Below are 23292 nucleotides of genomic sequence, written 5' to 3'. Positions count from 1 at the left end.
GAGTCATCCAGTCCGCTAATTACAAGTGCCTTATATTCTATGGCATTTGTAATAAGGCGGAAGGGACAGCCATCAGGTGTGTGATAGGCTACCCATTTGCCAAACTCTAAATTAGAACCTACAGGTTTTCTGCAAATAATATCTAGGCCTGGGCATTGTTTGCGGAGTTATGCGTTAGGTTGTGCCATTCGCGCTGATGTTTAGCGCTAGGTGTTTGTCTTGCGCTGGAAAATCTGAGCAAACGGCACCATGCACAGCATAAGAGGGCTCTGCTTCTTTCTGCTGCTCAAGTCGTTTTTTTAACCCAGGTTGCAGCTTCCTCGACGTGAACAGATGGTTGCTCAATGCGAGCAGTAGCAACCATCCATGACCACCCACGTTGAGAAATTTAGCTGTGAGGTGGTTTAGCGTTGGATTTCCCTCACTTGCGTTGGCTAACCTAATGTTGGTGAGTGAAGAAAAAACTCTGCTCAGCTTTGCGGAGAGGAGTTTTTCGGAACTCTGCTCACCCCGCGGTGCACAGAGTGCAGAAAACTCTGTAAACTCCACGAACGGAGCAGAGTTCACTGGCCCATTATTATCTTATACAGGATCATCCTGTTACTGTTAAATGTGGGTGAAGGCCACGTCAGTGTCAAAAGTCCTGATTTTCAAATAGAAGAGGCATAGCGAAGAAACACTGCAACCTTCCCAAAGTTTCAAAGTTTTCCACAAACCTTTGCAAAGGATGCATTAAAAAAGAAAAAAAATCCAGACACCTTGCAACTTTGTACACCCTTAACCAAAATAAACTGCGCATGGTCAATCAGGGAAATCAAAAATTCCCCTGTATGAGCACAAATGAATGTGAATTGTGAACTATACCGCAATTAATACATCAATTTCTCTAGAGTTAGGCCTCATGTATGGAAGTAGACAAAAGTATGGTAAAAAATAACAGTGAAATGGATTATTTCTCTCAAGAATATGTATACAACAAACTTTCAGTATGGATCATGTGTTATGTCACTAAACTCTTCTGGGCCACACTTTTCAGTTTGCCCTCCTTGTGAGACCATGGATGCGCCGCATTTACTGTACTGCGCTCCATGTCTGTAGGATTGACAGATACGCCAGGAATTCTGACGTATCTGTTGGTGAAAAAATGGCACATTGCCGGATTGTGTCTGAGAACAGACGCAACTCCGGCAATGTGTCATTTCACATGGGGCAAGGGACATGTGAAAAAGCATGCGTCACCCTTTACGCCTGCTTCAAGCAACCGTAAGGATTTGATGCAGTGAGGTCGTAGAAGTGTTCCAGTGAGATCTCATAGATTTCACTGTAACACTTCTACGAGTCTTTTCTGCACCGAAAGCCCACTTTGCATACATTATACCTGTAGCACAGGGGTTTTAAAAGTGACGCATCTACCTAGATGAGTCACTTTGTAAATATGGCGCAGATTGGTTCAATTTGTACACCGCGCAGGTTTACAAAAAGGGACGCAGTGACGTAAGAGCTTCATAAATAGGGCCCTTCTAAGTTCAACAGTGCATGAACGCACAAGTCTCTGTAAAGTGCACACATCAGCCTCATACACATCAACGCCCAGAGGTAAGGGAAGCTCTGTAATAATGATCATAGTTAAAATCCAAGCAATAAACCAAAACACAACAGATTAGAGAAAATTACTTGTTCCTTTTAAGTGGCTACTAGCCATGTACAGACGCAGTTCACTAAAAATGTAAGAAAAAGCATAAAAAATTTCGAACTGTACTTACTCTACATTCTTGGTCCATTCCGGTGGGTTACTCAGGGTCATAAATACACAGTTGGTCAAAATAGTGAACATGATGAGCATGCTGAACAATGTAAGGTATAGTTAAGGATATAACAGTAACATTTTAATCATATAGCTCTAGCATGCTTTAGTGAACAGTTTACATCCATTTTGTAAATCAACATTTATAATGTATATATATTGACATGGCAAGCCATATATCCATTTATCCTGCACTGCAGAACCACTTCCAGAGGAAAATGAATCATGTACTGGATGTAACAAGACAAAGAAGACCCTTTATTATAATTGCAGGCAAATTGGAAGCCTTTTTGCTTTACCAAACTGAAGCTCCTACTATGCCGGTTCAAGTAAGAGTAACACTTTGCAAACTGAGGGCCTCATTTATGAGGCCCTTATGCCGCCGTTGCATCACTTTTTGTGACTCTGCGGGGGCCTAAAAAATGCGCCACACTGAGCCGTATTTATAAAGTGTTGCATCTAGGCAGATGCGCCACTTTGTAAACCCCTGCGCTACATTGTACCTGTGAAAGGTATAATGTATACAGGGTGGGCGTTCCGACGCAGAAGAGCCTTGTAGAAGTGGCGCTGTGAAATCTATGAGAATGCGCTGCGGAACTACTACAGCGTCACTGCATCAAAACCTTACACCTGCTTGAAGCAGGTATAAGGGTGGCGCCGGCCTTTCCACATGGGGCTTGCCTCATGTGAAATGACACAGTGCTAGAGTTGCGTCTATTTCCAGACTAGTTATTCAATTCTAGTCGCAGTTATGCATCTTGCACCAGCTTTCTTCCTATTTATACAACAATGCATGCATCTTGTCTCGTGCTCTCTTTCCACTCTGTCATCATGCATCAGCTCACCTGTCCTACTTCTATTTCCACATCTTGCATCAGCTTTCTATTTACACTTTTGTACCGTGCATCCTGTTTCGTGTTCAATTTACAATCACACTGCATCAGGCAGCTGGTTCTATTTCTACTGGTGGAGCATGCATCAGCTCTCCCCTTCTATTTTCAACCTCAGGACCGTGCATTCATTTAACTGAACCATTTCCAAACTCCACAGGAGTTGTCTGCTGTATTTCTAATTAACCACCCTGCATCTCCTGCTTTATTTCCGTCTCGGAATCCTGCACCAGCTCTCCTGCTGTAGTTCCTCCTCGGCATCAGCTTTCCCGTCTATTTATAGCTATGCACCATGCATTTCATCTCCTGTCCTACGTCCTACATTCGAACACTTCAGCTGGTCTCGTGTTCTATTTTCAACTCCAGTGCTCTGCATTCATTCACTGTTAAATTCCCACCTTCAGACACCAAATCGTCTCTCCTATTCTATTGCCACATAACCACCCTACATTCGTTCTACTGCTCTATTTACACTTTACACCTTGCACCACCGCAACTAGTCTCTTCTATTCATACATTCACACTATGTATCATGACACTGATTTTATTTTAATTTCCACACATTATGTCTGCAGTTCTTTTTTCTTTGCTGTTCCTCGTCATTAAACAAGATCTCCTATTTCAACCTTTCTCGCTCCGCCGTTTTGTCTTCACCAGTTCGGTTTGCCTCTCATGCATACTATCTCTGTTTTTTCACACACGCCCATTTAGCATCAAACTTTAAAGAAAAGCAACCTTCAAATGTCTTTCTTATTCTTTTCAGCGGAATTTCGAATTAAAGTGTTTTCACTGTACAATGTTGCAAGCAACAACAAAGGGAATTGAATTCCAACCATAAACTAGAATGTGATGACAAGAGGCCCAGAAAAAAATATATATAAAATTCACAAACACACATACACAAATATACACGTATATGTACTATTTGGTTTTAAATATCAAAAAACGATCTTCCAATGGTAACTCGGTCCTACCTATATCAACAGAGTGATGAGCGCAGTGCTTAATTAGAACCGGTGGTTTCCTATGCTCGAACCTGCTCTTAATCTTCAAAAGCGAGGAATTTAAAAGACTCCTTAGTGAGCACACGCCCAAGGAACAAAGGACAGGACAACACACCAACTGATCTGAACGAATGGGGCCTACCAAACATTGTGGGCCATTTCACATGCGGGAATTGTAGCATGTGCCACCTCACTAGTAACACAAAAACACTTGCACACACAAATGGTAATAGTGCCAACGTAGTATATTTGATTACTTGCCCGTGTGGCTGCCGATATGTTGGCATGACCAGCAGGGAAATTAAACAAAGAATCTGTGAACACCGCAGCACGATCAGGTGTAGGAAAGTAACAACAAGACTTGCAGAGCATTTTCTTCAGGCTAACCACACAACCAATGACATGAAGTGGACAATAATTGAAAAAATCAAAACAGGAGATATAATCCAACAACACCTGTTTGAAAAGGAGCAACGTTGGATATATAGAATGTCCACACATAGAAATGGTCTGAATGAGAATATCCCGTGGAACTCAGTACTACAAAGATAACCTTCCACCTTCAGACGTGACAACCAGAGCCTCACTAGGGTCTCTGATAAAATCGAAATACGGATTGAAACAATGTGATGAATACGAATTTTGCACAACTATGATGAATTGCATCAGGATATTGAATTACGTAAGTTTTATACATATGGCCTATGAGTTTACCTACAAGCGACATGCATTATCCTTGGCACACTCCTAATACCTTGATCATCTCAGCCCGTGATACTTTCCACCTTGACAAGTATTCCACCGTGACTCAACATGAGAGTTGCATTCACATTTATATGATATCCTAATATGTGTATCCATCAGCCCTTGCGGAGCTTTTTGCACAGGGAGTTCTATCCCCATAATTTATTGTTTAGCCCAGACTATGCAATGCACTTACAGCGATTTATAAATATGATACCATAATATTTGTGTGCATCAGCCCGTGCAGAGCTTTTTGCGTAGGGAGTTCCTTCCCCTAAATTCGTTGTTTAGCCCAGACCTTGCAGTGCGCTTACAGCAATGTCAAAATAGATATACAGATACCATTGTCAGCCACAACCTGGTTGCAACATTTAGCACTATTCCCTTGAGAGCCTCGCATTACAATCCGAGTGCTCCCTGGAATAGCGTCTCCAGCCAAGATTTGGCCACGTCCCCACTGACGTGGTCGCATGTCAATGTGACCACGTCACCATGCCTTTCGTGACATACCCAGAAGAAGTCTGATACTGGTCCCAGTCAAATAGCGAGGAAATGCACACACGGTGATCCTCGGCAGGGTCGGATTGGCAAGGCGGGCATTCGGGAAACGGCCGAAGGGCCGTTGTCTCAGTGCCCTCTGTGGGCCGGTTTTTTTCTCCCCTTTTTCAGTTCACAGAGAGTGCTCTCTGCTATCTGCTCTCTGTGAACTTGGGAAGGGGAGAAAAAAAAACGGCCCACAGAGCGCACGGAAACAGAGACAGAAATGAAAGCGCTTCACTGTGTGCCATGCAGTGATTATTAGCTGTGGCCTCACTTCACCCCCTGCCCCTGAAAAGCAATCACGCCAAGGGTGGGCTGGGGAGCGGTGATTGTCTGCGAAAATCGGCCTCCCTGGGGGCCAGGTAATGCTCAGGCCTTGAGCCATTTCCACCTCGGCCCCCCTGGGGCCCACGCAGCCGAGAAACGGTGTTAATCTTAACACCTCGCCCACAGCCCCTCAGATTCAGGGCACAGTGGGCGAGGAAGAATGGGTCTGGCTGTGGGGGCTAGGTGATGTTTTGAACTCCCACCATCTTCACCTCAGCCTTCCCCTGTCTACCATTGTGCTCCCCTGCCAAGACATTGCCCTGGGGGCCTGGAGGGCTGGGGAGGGCTGATTAATTTACTAATTGCAGGGGCCATACTGCTGTTCATGTGCTCTTGAGCTAAGTAGGTTAGTAATAGCAGGGGCTTCCCTTCTTTTCAGGTGCTCCTGCACTGAAGTTCTTGAATAATTTTGTGACAGAAAGGGGCCTTGCTGTTTTTTTAGTTGCTCAGCATGTAGGCCATTGTCACCTTGGGCCTGTGTCCTGCGCAAGAACAGTATCCTCCCACTTTCATTTCTTATCTTTGCATAGGCATAGGTGGCCTAACGCCAGAGTTGCAGAGATGGGGATTCAAGTTTGAATCCCAGGGTCTGCTCAACAGCCTGTGATTCTGGGCAGATCACTTCCTCGCCCAGGCCCTTAAATAAAAAATCAGATCATGTGTACTGTAATTGGTACTCATGAATAGAACTCAAATAGCCTTTGTCTTGGGCTGAATTTACACTACATAAAACTGTCAAATGGTAAGAAAATTATAAAAAATAACCATTTGTTCATGCTTTATGATTCTGCAAAGGGACCATGATAATTAAAGAGGACACTTTATAAAAACATGTCCATATTTTTAACACAGCTTTTCCGATACAAAATTTCCATTTCATGTGCCAGTTAACAATTTAACTCTATTTTAAAGGCCTAATCCAAAATGCAGACAAGGGGCATATTTCTCTATATGCCAAAAATATCATTTAGTAAGTTTTGGTTAGTTTTTTTTTGTAGTTTGTAGGTCATTCTGACAGTAAACACCCATTATCCCGAATCTTTCTTGCTGCATACCATCACTCCGCATACTTTTATTACGAATCTACTAGGACTCCGCAATGCCGTTATAACGCATGGCATTACATTTTATATGCTTTTACCACGCATACATTTACAACGAAACTCGTAAATGCATGAATGATAAAAGCATGTTTTTTTGTATATGTTAGGATAAGGTAAGTATGGGTATATAGGGTATATGTTTTGGGGTTCTGAGGTATATGTTTTAGGGTGATTGGGTATTTTAAGAGTTCAGGGATAGTTTTGGGGTACTGGGGTATTTTTAGGTTTCAGGACTAGGTTTTGGTTTTGGGGTACAGGGGTATTTTTAGGGTGAAGGGATAGGTTTGGGTTTTGGGGTACAGGGGTATTTTTAGGGTTCAGGGATAGGTTTGGGTTTTGGGGTACAGGGGTATTTTTAGGGTTCAGGGATAGGTTTGGGTTTTGGGGTACAGGGTATTTGTAGGGTTCAGGGATAGGTTTGGGGGTACAGGGGTATTTTTGGGATTCAGGGATAGGTTTGGGTTTTGAGGTACAGGGGTATTTTTGGGATTCAGGGATAGGTTTGGGTTTTGAGGTACAGGGGTATTTTTAGGGTTCAGGGATAGGTTTGGGGTAAAGGGGTATTTTTAGGGTTCAGGGATAGGCTTGGGTTTTAGGGTTCAGGGTGTATTTTTAGGGTTAGGATGGGTTATGATTATGGGGTGCAGGGGTATTTAAAGGGACCATGGTGGGATTAGTTTTTAGGGTATTCCACAACTTTTTCTGGTTGGTTGTGTTTTGTTATCATGCATGTGGGCCCCAGAACGTGCTTCAGAGTTGGTGCTACATAATGTGTCTTACACATGGAGGACATGCGAAAAATTGTGAGGGATTGTTACACGGTTGGAATATTTAAAACCAATAGCACTAGTTGTTTGCAGGTCTCTTGTACCATGATTCAGAGAACAGAGTGTGTGTATTGCTTCTTCTATATAAGGAGGAAATTATTAGATTTCCTCCAATGGAATGGTGAAAATCCTCAGAACATCGCATTGGTTTTCATTGTTGCTGAAAGAATGGCATAAGTAAACATAACTAAAGCTACAATTGCAAACACAATGCCCGTATGGTTTATTGTGATATTGTGTGCTAGCTCACAAAACAACAACCAAATCACCCTTACCACTAAAAATGTGAGAAATAGGCAGGTTGCACACAGAATTCCACGTCAAATGTTGTTGCAATTTAATGTACACAATTTACCCAAGGAATGATTTTGCAGCATTATTCCAGATTGTATTACATTATGATATAGGCCTGAACATAGGTGCTCACAAACATTTTGCCAGGAGCAACAACATCTGGTCTGAGTTATGACCAAGAGCTATGTTGATACCAGATGAGTTGCAGTTGGGGGTAAGGTGAGTGTAAGGGAAGTGAGGCATATACATCTAGTTTCTGAATTGCACAATGTGATACCAACAACTTGGCATTAATACTGGTTTCGTATCTTAATCAGATCATGTGATCCTAGGCAATTGTTTTATTTCACTCCCCATGGCCAGACTTTAAGGCAGCAACAGATATGAATAAAACTGTGTTTTTTGTATATAGACATCACCTGCTGACTGTGAAATAAATGTATGACTAGATTGTACAGATACATTTTTTCAGCATTCTTTACACCCCAGACTGCCTTTTCCTCGTTTGTGAATTCTTACTTTTGTTATTACATGTTCTATTACCAGAGATTCCAGTCTTACCCTTTCTCCTTGACTTTGTACTAGATTTCTGGTTTATGTGATGATTAGAGTCTAGGACATAGCTGGTTAGGAAAGAGTATCCAACGACATTGTGCAGGGCGTTAAGACTGCAAGTAAGTATTCAGTTATCTGAACTGCAGTGCTCCTAGTCTTTACCAATGTTACTTGCTCTGTAAGCTTTAAAAGGCTTAATTTACTAAATATTTGTCTACAAATTAGACCTCAAAGAGTAACCAAATGGTGTTTCATGAAAGGGCATGCCCCTCGAATGTGGGCCACGCCCCTTAAATATAGGCCACGCCCCTTAAATGTAGGCCACGCCCCCTTAATGTGGGCCACTTTTTCGTCAGTGCCCGGGCCAAATTGTGATCCCAATCCGACCCTGATCCTCGGGTAGCCGTGAAGGGTCCCCATAATAGGCGTAGAAGCGGGTGGCAAGGTTTGACGGAGTAAGTATTCTTGGCACAATGCGGGTGGGCTACGCTTCCCCACGAATCACTCTTCAGGTATGTGCGATGCGAACGCCGAAACATAATGTCTGGCTTACCCCCATAGAGTGTGAGTGACTAGAGCCAGCGCCCTGACTCGGCTTCCATGAGGCACGATACAATTGCGCCTCGAGTAAGCTTTTATTTTCCACTATATTCCTTATGGCAGTCCCTTCTTTTAAGCGCAAAATAAGCATGCTTGCTTTTTTAAACTGGAAACCCTCACTGTAAATGTACGCTCTAATCACTGAAACAAGCACTTTGACACCCACCATAATGAATGTTGTATGTGGGTTGCAATATCAAAAACTGGCCGATTACTACTCCAGAGTGAATGTGCGACTAGCAGTTATCCTTCACTGTTGTCTTACATTACGTTGGGCACGCGCGCATGATTTGCACTATTCAACTTATACAGCAGGTGCATTTTAAAAGACAAATACACGTGATCTTATATGAGAGGAGCACTAACCACCATCTCTGAGCCAAAGGACACGCTATTGATTTGAAATGAGTGTGATTGTTCATTTGTCTTTCGAAATTTCCCTTTCAACAATTGATAAGAGGGCTCCATACTGTGAGTACATGCTGTGGTTTCAGAGTGACCAAGGGTTGGGTACACCTTAGCGCATGTATACCACTCGGGTCACACAGCTAGGTCCTGAAGAAAACCTGGTAATATCGCTGACAGGTTGAAACATGTAGAACACTTTCACGTTTTACCACCAGTAAGATACCTGAGGTCAATCTAACCGAGCACAGTATCTTACACTGTTTTTAACGTTGTCCAGTTGCTCCATGTTAAAGTACTTTAGTGAGTTAAATATGGTCAATTTTTAATTCACTTGATTCCACTCACTTGCACCACTGCTGTTAAAAAAAACTGTTCCACTGTAATCAGGTGTTGACCCACACCCGGATAGCATTCCGCTAATCGGGTGGGACCCCAATGATGAAGCATGTCACCAACTAGGTTGGTGAGTGAGGGGTCTTCTTAAAAAAGAGAAATTTTCCCCTTTTCTGCACCTCTCTATATACTGCGTGGACTTCGTTTTGTCTTCAGGGTATACTCCTTCATTTGTTTGATATATATATATATACCATAAGGGGACCAGGAGTATTGCATTCAACACCTTTTCTGTCTCCTTTGTTGATTGACATGTTTGAAGTATACCTGCTTGCCAGGAAACACCTGTACTGAGCTATTAAATTATAAGATACACCCACGAAGAGAAAGCTACACATATAAGGGATAACCTAGGGTGGAAGCAACCCTCCTCCCATACCCTAAGCTAAACATGTGACAGCAGACAACATTGCCCCTGGCCTCAAACTCCGTTCGCCAGGCCTACCCTGATCCCTTGCGAAGCTCCTTCCCCCAATTACTTGTCCTCTCAGAGAAGGGCAACCTCGGGCCAATAGTCAAGCCTGGGCTGAATGCCACCCACATTCCCGTGAGCACAGCACGGGGGAGCAGACAATGTTCTCTCTGAACTAGTCTTCCATACCCACAAACGTATGAGTTCATGGGCAATAATAATAATAATAAGGCCATTTCTTAAGCGCCTGGTTACACCAGTGACGGTGTGTCCCCGCGCTGAAAGACTGCTGCTCCCAACTGAAGCTAAAAACCAAGGTACAGGAAATTCCCGAAGTGTCAGAATACACTTACTCTGGAAAAAGATGAGTTTTTAGATTCTGTCTAAATCTTGTTTCGGAGGGCTCCATCCGAAGGTTCAGGGGGAGGCCATTCCAGTGCTTGCTAGCCAAGAAGCGGAATGAGCTGCCTCCCATTCTGGACTTATAGACACGGGGGAGTTTGAATAACATCGCTCCAGCGGATCTAAGATTACGAGAAGGGCGATGGATGATAAGGAGTCTTTGCAGGTATTTAGGGCCTTTTCCGTGGGCAATGCGGTGAGCCATACAAAGTGCCTTAAATTTAATACGCTCTACAATGGGGAGCCAGTGGAGTTTGCGTAATGCCGTTGTGCCAGATGCCCTACGTGGAAGGTTTAGTACTAAACGGGCGGCGGCATTTTGGACACATTGAAGTTGTTGAATGCCTTTTTTGCTCAGGCCAAGGAGAAGGGCATTGCCGTAGTCCAGATGCGGCGTGACTAGGGCGTGGATAAGTTTCTTCCTGACACCAAAGGGAAGCAGGTCGAGAACTTTGCGGAGGGTTTTGAGAATTCCAAAGCATTTTCCAGTGATTTTATTAATTTGTTGCTTGAAGGACAACTCCGCATCAATCATGATTCCCAGGTTTCTTACAGCCTCTGCTGGGCGGGGGATAGGCCCTAGTTCCGTTGGCCACCAGGCCTGAGACCAGGTAGATGACGATTTGCCGATCACTAGTAGCTCAGTTTTTTCGCCATTAAGGCGAAGGCAGTTGTTGTTCATCCACCCAGCAACTGCCCGCATACAGTTGGAAAAATTAATGGCTTCCTCAGGTTGGTTATTAGCAAGTTGAATTATTAGTTGGGTATCGTCAGCGTATGTGACGATATCCACACCATAGGATTCCACAATATGTGCCAAAGGCTCCATATAAATATTGAACAGCGTGGGGCTCAAACTTGAGCCCTGTGGAACCCCATGCCTTAACTTGCGGGGGGATGACTTATAGGGAGGGCAATGTACCTGGAAACTCCTGTTTTCGAGGAAGGATCTTACCCATTCCAAGGCTGGACCCTCAATTCCCATATCTGATAGACGTGACAGCAGCGTTGAGTGCAGCACGGTGTCAAATGCTGCACTGAGATCTAATAACACCAACGCTGCTGTCTGCCCTCCGTCAACAAGCTGTCTTAAGCGTTCTGTAGAAAACAGAACCGCAGATTCGGTTGAATATCCTGCTCTAAAACCTGACTGGGTTGAGTGGAGGCAGGAGTTCTCTTCAATGAATTGCATAAGTTGTTTATTCACAACCTTCTCCACAACTTTCCCACAATAGGGGAGAAGAGATATTGGTCGGAGGTTTTGCAGTTGAGAGATCTGTATATTTGCTTTCTTTTTCAGGGGTATAACCTGAGCGGTTTTCCAGGCATCCAGCACATGGCACTCCTGGAAAGAGAGAGCAATAAGCTGTTCAATCTGCTCGGCCATGCCATCGAGGACTCCCGTACATCGCTTAGGGGAGATCACATCCAGGGGGGATCCAGATTGTATTCCCCTCATAATCGAGAGCAGGTCAGATCTCTTAGGGACTATAAAGGTTGTCAGCTGGGGCTTGGTGTCGGAAACCTTTGTCACGGTTGAGTGATGGTCAAGGGGGCTGTTTGAGAAAGTATTGTGTATTAAATCTACCTTTTTCACAAAAAAATCTGCAATCTCCTCACATAACTCGTTAGAGTATGTGTCTCGAGCCTCAAGTCTGGTGGGGACCGTGAGCTCTTTGTATATTGAAAACAGTTCCTTAGTGGGATTTTTAGCATTTTCAATACGTTCTTTAAAATACACACCTTTGGCTGCTCTAATAAGTTTGTGATACATTTTTAATTCATTTTTATATTTTAGTTTGTCCTCTACATCGTAGTTTTTCCTCCATCCTCGTTCGATGTTCTTACATTTGGCTTTCGCTTCCTTGAGTTCTTTGGAGAACCATGGGGCCGTTTGAGTCTTTCTAACAGAGGGTTTGGAAGTCCACGGTGCTACTATGTCCAGAGCACTGGACATCCATTTTTCATATTCTTCCCATGCCGTGAGTAGGGAGTCGCTGGAGGGGGGAGGTTCCCTCCCAAGGGCAGATTTAAACTTTTCTTCTGAAAAGCTCTTCCAGTCTCTACGATTCATGGGATTAGAGTTGGGCACATTAGAGTTAATCGTGCTATAATCCTCAAGAACATTTTGTACCTCAAAGGGGATGACAAAATGATCAGACCATGTAATCTGTAGTGGGATATTCATTTTGAGACCTTCCCAGCTAGCAAATACAGGGTCTAGAAGATGGCCAAGTTGATGGGATGGGGATAGTGATTGCAGTGTGAGTGATAGACAGTTCAGGGCTTCTATCATGGCCTGTGCCTCTCTACATTTCAAATCTTCAAAATGAAAATTAAGGTCTCCCAGGATGAGGAATTTCTTATGCCGAAGTGCATGTGGCGTTATTAATTCAGTCAACTGAGTGATAAAATCAGAGGATTTACCCGGAGGCCTATATATTAAAAGTCCATTAATGCTATTTTTAGGACTGGTCTTTATCGAGAAGAACCCACTCTCGCTATTTGATAGAGTAACTTTCTCTAAAGTACAGTGTAGGTCGCTCTTGTGTACTATAGCTAGTCCCCCTCCTATCTGCTTTACTCTGTCGATTCTGAGCAGGCTATATCCTACCGGGACCGCCTCTAAGGTTTCTGGAGTCGAGGTGGTGTCCAGCCAAGTCTCTGTTAAAAAAAGTACATCGAGATCCCCATCTGACACCATGTCATGTATCTCTGATCTATGTTTTTTGAGGGATCTACAATTAAGTAGTGCCATTTTCGGAGTATTCCCTATTGGCTTACCCTTTTTTCCAGTTTTTATAGCGAAATGGCAGGACGCGCAATGCATAATGGGAGGGTCTACGGACATAGTGTGGCGGCAGCTCTCATTAATCTTGGGGCGTATGGCAAGCAGATCATTGGCAGTGTACCTAATATGTGTCCTGTTAGTAATGGTAGTCTGGGTAGAATGGGCAGGGGTTCTAGCCCCGTGCCCCGGACTGCCGCGGACGGGCGCAGACGGGCTTGCCTTTGGCGCGCCTTCGGCGCGCCGCCGGCATAACCAAACCAAGCATAACCGCGGCATAACCAAACCTGCAAAGCTAATCTACCCTATTCCACCTACTTCTTGTCCCTTGAATTGGATTTGTTACTGCTAATGTTTCTGCATGCATGGCAAATAAATCTGCAGTTTTACAGCCATTTAGGCATGGCTGGAATCCTTTTGTGAATTCCTGGAAGGTGTGAATGGAGGTATTTTAGGCCGTAAGCATACATTAACACCCTAGATTTTCGCTTAAGCTGAAAATACATTTGTGACTCAGGCCCAAGGTATTTTACCAGTCTTCTCATTGCTTTGTGCACCATAAATGAGTGGCTCCTGGCTAAATTATGTTTGTCTAGTATGGGGCTCATGACAAATGTTAAGTGTTTGTCCAGAATTGGGGGAAGATCAAACTGCAGTATTTACAACATCCTAGTGAGTAAATATCCGGACATATTGAGACAGCTGGTGCTGATGTTGGGTCATGTCTGCCCAGAATTAAGGGGAGAGTGTAAATCAGTGTAAGCAAGCACTTCTGCTCCAATGTACACAAAACCATCAATCCATAATAGGTTTATTTTATTAGCTTATTTGTTACTATGTATAACTTATACACTGGCGAGCATCATGGCACTAAAATACTCAAAAATAGTAAACAGAGAAAGAAAGATGCCTGCTAACTCCATAAACAAGCTAATAAAACATAGCAATTTGTATTTTTAGAGCCTCCCTGTAGGTCATACACTTTTCAATGGTTTGAAGAGACAATGGAAGATCATTCCAAAGATAAGGGGCAAGAATGAGTAAGAACCTTCCTCCGCTATGGGTTATCTTTGCTTTCAGTAGGTATAGGGCGAGATGACATACATATTATCTCATGGAACATAGCGGGCGCAAAAAGACTGCTGGACGACGGTCTCGCCTTGTTTGAATGGGACTACGCCGACATAATTGCCCTGCAAGAGACATGGCTGCAGGAAGAAATTGCATTGGCGGGCTACATCCACTACACAGTGCCAGCTAAAAAATGTAAAACCTACGGAAGAGCAATCGGAGGCTTAATGGTATACGTGTCTACTGCTCTTAAAATTAAGTCAGAACAACTCCAATCGCCAGATCCAAGTTTACAGTTAATCAAATTGTCAGGCCAAAAAAAGTACGGTCATAAAACGATAATATTGATCAATTTTTACACCCAACCGAATCATCAGGTAAAAAAGACAAAATTCAACTTATTATGCAAGGAAATACTAAAACTTCGGAGCTCTGAACCAACTTGGAACATCATTCTAACAGAAGATTTTAACTCCAATCTCATTTATACACCAGAGGAAGACGAGATACTAACCTCAGACAACATACACTGGAATGTCCCCCAGCAAGCAACAGGTGCAACAAAGAGCCGAAAGGATAGCCTAGCCACTCACTTAGTAACTGACCTAGAATACCTAGGTATGCGAGTACTGAATGGCAGAACAGAGAAAGACAACCCACCAAAGAAAACGTTTTACGGTCCTTGTAGTCAATCCACATTGAACTTTACGATAATAAGTCTACCACTGATTCCTTCAGTACTCACTTTTTATATCGAATATACAACAATGAGTGATCACAGCATGCAACATCTGAAACTCAATTTTTTTTCAGACACATTGCAACCAGTGTATTCCCTGGAAGGCTATTTAGGAACAATCAACCAGAAACGAATACACTGGAACAGTTCGACTAAACTGAATTTGACCTTAATAATAAAGGACGCTCTCCAAGAGGCAAACAAAGCTACAACAGATAAGATACAAGCCTGGTCTCTCTTTCTTGCGAAATTAAAGGTAATAATGAAACCAACAAAAACATCGGCAAAAACTAAGCACCCGACTAAGAAACTGCCCGGGGCACTAAATGAACAAAGAAGGGCCTTATGGAGAAGCCAAAAAAATCTGCAATTAAAAGTGAACGACTCGAGCTGCTTGAATACGTTTCGTGTCCAGAGAAAATTATATAAAAAAGGAATCTGGGAGTTGAAATAGAAGGCGAACAACGACTTTTGGATTAACTTACTGGCCAGCTCTAAGTTACAGGACTCGAATACATTCTAGACCATAATATACCAGCTGACAAGGCCACGAAATGTTCTGTCCTCAAATATTCAAGAAACGGTATGGTCAACTTTCCTGTCGACAACATTTGAAGAAAACCGATGGAGAGCTCCAGAACAGACATTGGGAACTGCGGAACCACATTTAAACAGCTGTGAAGAACATCACCACACTAACCGCACGACAACGGCACAAAGGACACATACGTGTACTGAAGCCACAGAAGGCTGGTACACGGTTGACGAGATCATCACCATCATCGGAAAGGGAAAAAGAAATGGAGCGCCGGGCCCGAATGGCATCCCACAAATTGCCTTTAAGGATGCACCAGACCTTTGGGCACAACATCTCGAAGAGCTCTTTACAGACATTCAAAGTTATAATCGCATCCCAGAAAGCTGGAAAGGGTCTATCATCACCTCAATACACAAAGGAGGAGACAGAGCAAACCCTTTAAATTACCGCCTAATAACACTCCAGGACATCGAAGCTAAATACTTTGCCTCTCTCCTTTTAAAAGACCTGGTAAATTGGGCAGACGATAAAGCAATAATTCCAATAAATCAAACCGGCTTTAGAGCGGGCATCGCAACTACGTCTATATACTAACAATAACAATGATAGCGGAAAAATGCCAGCGTTCGAAGCAGGACCTGAACCTCTGTTTTATCGACCTGAAGGCGGCCTTCGATAGCGTTGACCGCAAGCTATTATGGGCAAAGCTGAAAGCCTGGGCCATTCCCGAGAAAATACTGAGGGGGCTACTCCTATTCTACACAGATACTTGGACACAAATCAAGTTAGGGGATGGATCACATCTATCAAGAAAAGTATACACATCGATTGGTTTAAAACAGGGCTGTGTTTTAGCACCACAGCTTTTTAATCTATTCATATCAGACCTCTCAGGAAATGTAAACATCTGTAATGCGCACGCACCGAAACTTGGTAATTTTCATCTTACCCATTTGGCTTACGCTGATGACATTGTTCTTATGAGCCAAACTAAAGTGGGCCTGTCCAGACTACTGGCAGTAACATCACAATTTTTGACGGCAAATAACCCTACTCTGAATTTAACTAAGACAAAAACTATGTCGATAACCAACCGTCATACAGTGCAACTTAACATATCATTTGATGGAAAATCACTTGAAAGAGTAACAAACTACAAATACTTAGGATACTACCTCGATTACAAGCTCACTCTGAACGCCCCAAAAAAATATATGAAGCAGAGAGCCGGAGCACTAATTTTCGCACTTAGCTCACTGGCAAAAAAGCTGCAAGGCCCCTCGCTGAAACCTCTACTAACAGTGATGGCAACCAAAGTACTTCCAACACTATCCTATGCAAGTATAGCCATGCAGGGCAAGGAAGACATTACCCTAAACAGCCTTACTGCAAAAATCTACAAGAAGGTCTTGCAACTTCCACGCTCAGCTTCTCCTGCCCAGACGCGTCTAGAATTTGGCCTGATGAATGAGACACTGGGAAGACTCTACACAAGTATTAGAGTATGGTATAGAATTAAATCGAACTCTACAAATAACACCTTGGACAGCTTGTTATGGCAGGAATTAGAAAATCAACAAAATTCTTCCGCAAACAAATATCTGACAGGTGCTCTGGAGCAAACATGCACGGTAACCTTGTGGGTAAAAAAACCTACTATTCACGTTCTTTAAACAGGTTCTAAAAAAAGAGGCCAAATTTCATTCATTAATTACGGATAAAACCATCTTTGCCGCCCGCTCCCACGCATGGACCGTGATTAACAGCTATAACAATCTCATCCCGGCTACCTACCTTGCATCAACATACTCCGTGTTTATAAAAAAAAGGCTGTTGGCAGTGAGATTCGGCAAACTACCGACTGTGGCTGATGAACCTGTCTGGAAACGCTCAGAAGCAAATACCTGCCGACTATGTGGCACTACAAAAGAAGATATAATCCACATTATATGCCACTGCAAATCACTGACCCAGGAGCGAACACTTTTTCTAAAGAACATTTTTAAGGCCAAAGGTCTACGCACCTGTAGATTTGCCATTATTGGTGCCTTAGACTCAACAGACCCAATAATTAATTGCAAATTTATAAAATTCTTGATAGCCTTTGAAAAGCGGCTGAAAGCTCTTGATATTTTAAAATAAGATGTTCAGTATTATTAACTATTTTAATGACAAACAATCGGATAAAACTCCTACCAGCATCATCTTAAATTTTGCATTTTAAACTGTACGATGCAGAAATATTATTGATTTTACTGTAATGTTAAAATCTCTTCCATGTTCGTTTTGTTATGGTTTTAATTAACTAAACAATAACGTTTTATATATGTACACTGGCCTTCTGGAAAACTGGCAGAAAGAGTTCCAGAACATGTTTTGGCAAAAAAGTTGTAAACACAAAAATACAAATGTCAATGTGTGTATCGAAGGACAGCGAGTGTTTCAAATAACTGTGAACTTAAAAATACATCTTGTGAATTAAGGACAATGATCCATGCTTCATCTTTTAATAATCTGCACTGATTGCCACAATGTTTAAACCGCTGTGCAGAGCAGACTGCCCAGTGAAGTTAATAAAGTGTTGATTCCATTCTATCATGGAGAACCATTGAAGCAAACTTTCTGTTATGAAGACACAACAAGGCAAGCCTTCAGGCCCAAGCACTATTGACGATTTCTGGACAGATATGTAGACAAGGCACAGTGTGACCAGCACTACAATACACGATTTTTACTGGAAAATAGCTATTATTACAATGTTCCCTCATTACCGCGGCCTGGGTTGTCGTAACATATCAAGACTAACAGCACATTTAATTTTCTGAAAAACAAAATAACTTTGAGATAAAAGAACAGGGTAAGTATGCAAGCTTGAAGGAACATAACAGAAACCCCAGGATTCCGTATTTGGCAAATGATGTTGACACAACATGAAAAAACAAATTATCATACAAGCAATACATGAAAAGGATATGAATGGACCAAAACTTTAATAGCTACTTTTCTAAGAGGATTGAAAGGAGTTAAAATGTACAAGGCAGACGTGGCACTGAATCGGAAGATTGCCTTCCCTCTGTTCAATACTATAAAAGTCTGCAAAGAAACACAAACAAAGTGAAAAGGGTCATTTAAAGGTTAACAACTGACTGAGAAGACAAATATTAAACCACAAAGTTCTTCAATACCCACCAAAACTATGACCAGTTACACAATTTAGGATGGTCTGATGTTCCATTGGCTTTGCAAATTGGTGTCTGTACAAGATGCTGATGTTGCTAGACCAGCACTCGGACTAGGCAGTTTTTAGCTGGATTCATGAACACAGAATACAATAGAGACTCTCTGTTTTAGTAGAAAGAAACAAAAAGAATCCAATTGCAACAACCACAGTATGCAGTAGTAAGAGGTCATTGACATATCTAGAGGAGGACCAGCTGATGCTCCAATCCCAGCTCCATTTGTCAAGCCAAATGGCCCCACTGGCACTGCTGTTCATTAAACTGGAAAGTGACAACGCAAAATCCAAACACTGCCTCTTGCCCCATACATTAATTAGTCCAAAAACAAGTCACTGATTTGATTGATTGCTTGAGGCACTGCACGAGCCTACATGTTCGATTAAAATGTTTAAATATGACTTTGTATATATGAGTATGTTTCTACAGCTACATACATTCAATTAAAAAACAAAGGTTAAAGCTTAGTTATAGCTAGGAAAGCATAATTTATTACTTCTATACAAAACCAACTAAATGACAGAAATCTATGAGATTCTAAATGTATAGTTATAACTTACAGTCATAATTTGTGCCATGGCCGTAACGTCACATAAGTGGCACACCTGCATACAGTGTTGTTAACTCGCTAGCACTCTAAATTAACTTTAACTCATGCCTTCCTCATGCACCGCCTATAACCTTTGAAATTAGATCACTCGTAGCATGTTAAATACAGCTTTCATAACAACACTCTTGAGATCTGTAATAACATCATTTATGAGAATACCGTACATGGTAGAGGGCAGAGATATAGCTAATGTAGTATGGGTAGCAATTTGACAACACTATATACGGAGGTGTGCCACCTTTAGGACGTGCCTCCTGTGACACAGTTTGTAACTGTAAGTTATAACTATGACTTTAGAATTTCTAAAGTTTGTGTAGATTAAGTTGATTTTCTATCGAAATAATGAATTCAGTTTTTTTAAACTAAAGCTAAGCTTTAACCTGTGGTTTTTACATTGAATTTGTATGTATTTTTTTAAGAAAGTTATTTTTAACAATATAATGTTCTTTATTAGGGTACTAGCCGCCCGTCCCGACGTTGTCCGGGTATGAAATGTTATGTGTGTAATGTTTTGGAACGTCTTTGTCCGGTTGTGCATGCACTGTTAGTAACAGCGTTCTTCATATGTGCCTCCTAAGCTGTCCCGTATTTGCATGTCCATCGTTATGTGTGCGCCCTCAGCTTTAAGTTTTGCAGCTTTTGTGTGTTGTGGAGTGTGTTGGTTATATAATTCCCAAGCGGGTTGTCTTTGACGTTAATGTGTGTACGCTGACAGTGTCCGCCGTGATCCCGTGCTTGCGAGGGCTGGTTTGAGGCCCCGTCTAAGCCCCAGACTAAATTTTAATTGTGAAGTGGCTTTGATCGTGTGGTACGCTGCCTGCCTTCAGTGTCCGCTGGAGCCGTTGGAGCGTGAATGTCGCGGTGAGTGAATGGCGCGCTTGTGCGCCCCTTTTTTTTTTCCTGCAGCCACTTCTGACAAATTTCACGTGCATAAAGGAGTAAAGTTTTGTTTTGTTAGTGAAATTTTGTAGGCAGTATGGCAAGGTCCGTCAATGCGGCGCCTGTTGGTGTTTTGAGACGGCCGTGTGAGAAGTGATCAGAACGCCAAGGTGGAGCAGAATGTGCACGCACATTGGTGGAGAAAGCCGTGCCCCTTTTTTAATTAATTTTAGTGCAGCCCCCTCTGACAACGCCAACGCCCACAAAGTTTGCGCCGCACTATATATCATTAATGTCGCGTCATCAGAACCCCATGGTGGAGCGTGAATGTGCGCGCACATTGCTGGCGAAAGGCGCGCCCCTTTTTATTTTAATTTTGGTGCAGCCCCCTCTGACAACGCTAACGCCCACAAAGGTTGCGCCACACTATATATGATTAATGGCGCCTGAATGGCAATGGGCGTGAATGCGGCAAAGCTTGGTGTTTGAAGACCGATGTGTGAGACGCGAAGGTGGAGCATGAATGGGCGCGCACATTGTTTCTGAAAGGTGCGCTACTGAAGTACGCGGCCATTTTTTTAAGTTTGTGGCACGCCCCTCTGACAACGCTGTTGTGCCACGCCCCTCTGACAACGCTGCACGCCCACAAAGGAATAATGTAGTGTAGTTGGCCACGCCCACACCAACGCCCACAAGGAACTACTTTACCCCTAAGGTTGTTTGACCTTTGTAATGTATATGGTGGCCAGCTGTATAGCCTATGTCCATCTGCTGCATCTCCACTTTACAATGCTGTATTGGGTGTTTTGATTAGTACTGTACTTCTTGAGTTTTCCCGCCTCAAAGGTTTCAGCTCTCTCTTTATAATAGTAGTATAGATTATCATTATTATTTAAGGTACCCTCGTAAATTTTTAAATGCTATTTACACCAAATAATTACATTTTATATAAATTATGTTGAAAACAGGAACCAGAGAAATTAATTTCAAACTTTTAAGGCAAACAGCACATAGAAAAAGTAAAGCACCATTGAAAAATAAGAGTTTGCAGTTGACCGGAGCCTAGTCACAGTTTTCTACCAAATATGATGAAGCTGGGTTCAGATGCACCAAGCAGCCGATTTTACCTTCAGAATTAGGCTGTCATTTTGAGCGACCTCGTAAATGAGTCTGATTTTTCCTACCCCAAAATTTACTGACTTCGGTGGTATTAGTAACTCCAAGGGTGGGAAGAAACTGGCCCATTACAAATTAAACCTTGTGGGCCCACTAAGAAATGAAGAAGTACCAGGAGAATCAGCAGCCTCAGGTCCAATTCCACCAATAATTAGCTGGCACCCTGGAATTTTGGCTGCATTTAGGTTAAAGTTAAGAGATCTGTGGTGTTTCCACATATCTCATATTTCCAATATGGCTGGCAAATGAGGTTACTGGCACATCAGAATTAGGAGGCCACTCTTCTTGAGGGCCTTAATCTCTGCAATAAAAATGTATATCCTTCAACATGGCAAGGTCAAAGACTGAAGCTGGAGATGGTCCTTCAAAGATGTGTAGATATTAATCAAGCATCAACTAAAGTCACTGATTTTGGTGCTAAAATTTCAGAATAGGACAAACCTGGACTTCATAGCTGCTAAGATCTCTTTGTCACTGGAATGGATTTGCAGCCTCACCCTTGACCCAGATTTTGCTTTCAGAACTAGTCACTGTTCTGGTTTTCAAAATCCTTCAACAGAGCAAGACAGGAAGATGTAGCTGGGCAGGGCCCCAAGAAGCTGGATATCTTTCTCTCAGAGTCACGTTGAACCCGCTTTTATTGTTGCAAAAAGCTCAGAGTGGGATATATCCTATTTTGCCTGCTTGGATAAAACCTACTTGGACAAGCCTTAGCACTGTGTCTTGGTCCTTCAGAGGTGAAAAAAATGATTAGGCCTCTATTTTCTCCATCTACTGGAAAAGATATTTTGGGTCAGTCAGGAGTCCTTCCACTTTTTACAGCCCTGGAATAGAGAAACAAAAGACCAACCGTTTTACCCTAGGTGAGCTGTTACAGTCCTAGGGTACCAGTAGAGCCTTGAGTACTTCACCTCTAATCTTCCTTCTTCTAACAGGATCTTCTTCTTAAGGTACAGCCTTCCCATGCCCAGGAATGTGCTGAGGAAGAGGTGGTGAGGTGCCAGTTGTATCCTGTGCATTAGGCAGTGCTTGAATATTTTATTTTTCTTGCCCTACTCTTGGCTACTCTCTAGCACTATGCTCACCTCTGTTTGCGGAACTTTCTTTTCTAATTTAGTGTAAGAATTCACACAACCCTAAATTAAAGATTGCTTAACCCTTCTTCCCTCTTGAAGAGCTCCAGACATGCCAGTGGCAACACCCCTAATTAGACTAGGTTTTCTCTCAATTGTCATGATCAGACCTTGTTCGCCCGCCTTCTGTGGTTATAGCCAAAGGGTCTAGAAAGGGTTAGTGAGTGAACAGTTGCAGTCTCATTTGGCATTTATCACTTTATTCTGGAATCTATCCCTGTCGCCCTCCAGGTGACTAATCCTTGCAATATGGCCAGTTGTTAATAACACCCATTCCATTATGGGTCCAGAGGCTGTGATATTGTCTTCTGGCTGGCAGGGCTCTTAATTCTATCCAGAATATGTATTGGTCTCTGGTAATGTGAGTAGTGGCAGAACTAGTGTATGGTGTCAAGAACTTTTATTTAGTTAAAAAAAGAATTGAATACATAAAATAGGTTCATAAACTTCCTCAGGTCTCTCCTAACTGCTTCCCCTTTCCCCACGGAGACTCTGCTTAGCTTTAAGTTAGGATGAGTGAACAGGTTCAGCTGGCTATGTTTCATACAGCAAAAGGGACACAACCAGCAACAGTACAGGATCCCAAAATGTTTTAAAAGTCTTCATTCTAGTCTACTCTACTTGGGAAGATCTGTAATAGCCCCAGTGTCCTTAGCAAAGAATTCCAGCAGTCTATGCCACAGCTTCACAAACGTATTGTCCTTCAGGACTGGACTTAAGTCAGTTTTGGCTCAGGTAGCCCCAAGTACACTTTTATAAAGTTTGCTTTTTACAATGAGAAAAATGCAATGGTGGCTATGAGATATTATTGCACATCTG

The 23292-nt window shown here is 42.6% G+C and overlaps 1 protein-coding gene across 2 annotated transcripts in view; it reads right to left on the bottom strand.

The window, feature by feature from the left end:
* The window catches only part of LOC147731524 (sodium channel protein type 2 subunit alpha-like), a 662760-nt gene that overhangs the window by 379223 nt on the left and 260245 nt on the right, over positions 1 to 23292 (bottom strand). The window contains exons 5-6 of one of the 2 annotated variants that reach the window (XM_086956588.1): positions 18414 to 18532; positions 1764 to 1853 (exon numbers count right to left, since the gene is read on the bottom strand). In XM_086956588.1, coding sequence (XP_086812714.1) covers positions 1764 to 1853; positions 18414 to 18532 — 209 coding nt within the window. Of the gene's footprint in view, positions 1 to 1763; positions 1854 to 18413; positions 18533 to 23292 lie in introns of those variants that run through there. The other variant, XM_086956587.1, reaches the window with a different exon arrangement.

Source organism: Lissotriton vulgaris, chromosome 2_1 (genome assembly GCF_964263255.1).
Source record: "Lissotriton vulgaris chromosome 2_1, aLisVul1.2, whole genome shotgun sequence".
In the NCBI taxonomy this organism is placed as follows: Eukaryota; Metazoa; Chordata; class Amphibia; order Caudata; family Salamandridae; genus Lissotriton; species Lissotriton vulgaris.
Note: the sequence above shows the minus strand (reverse complement) of the source record. Positions and strands in the feature narration are given on the sequence as shown.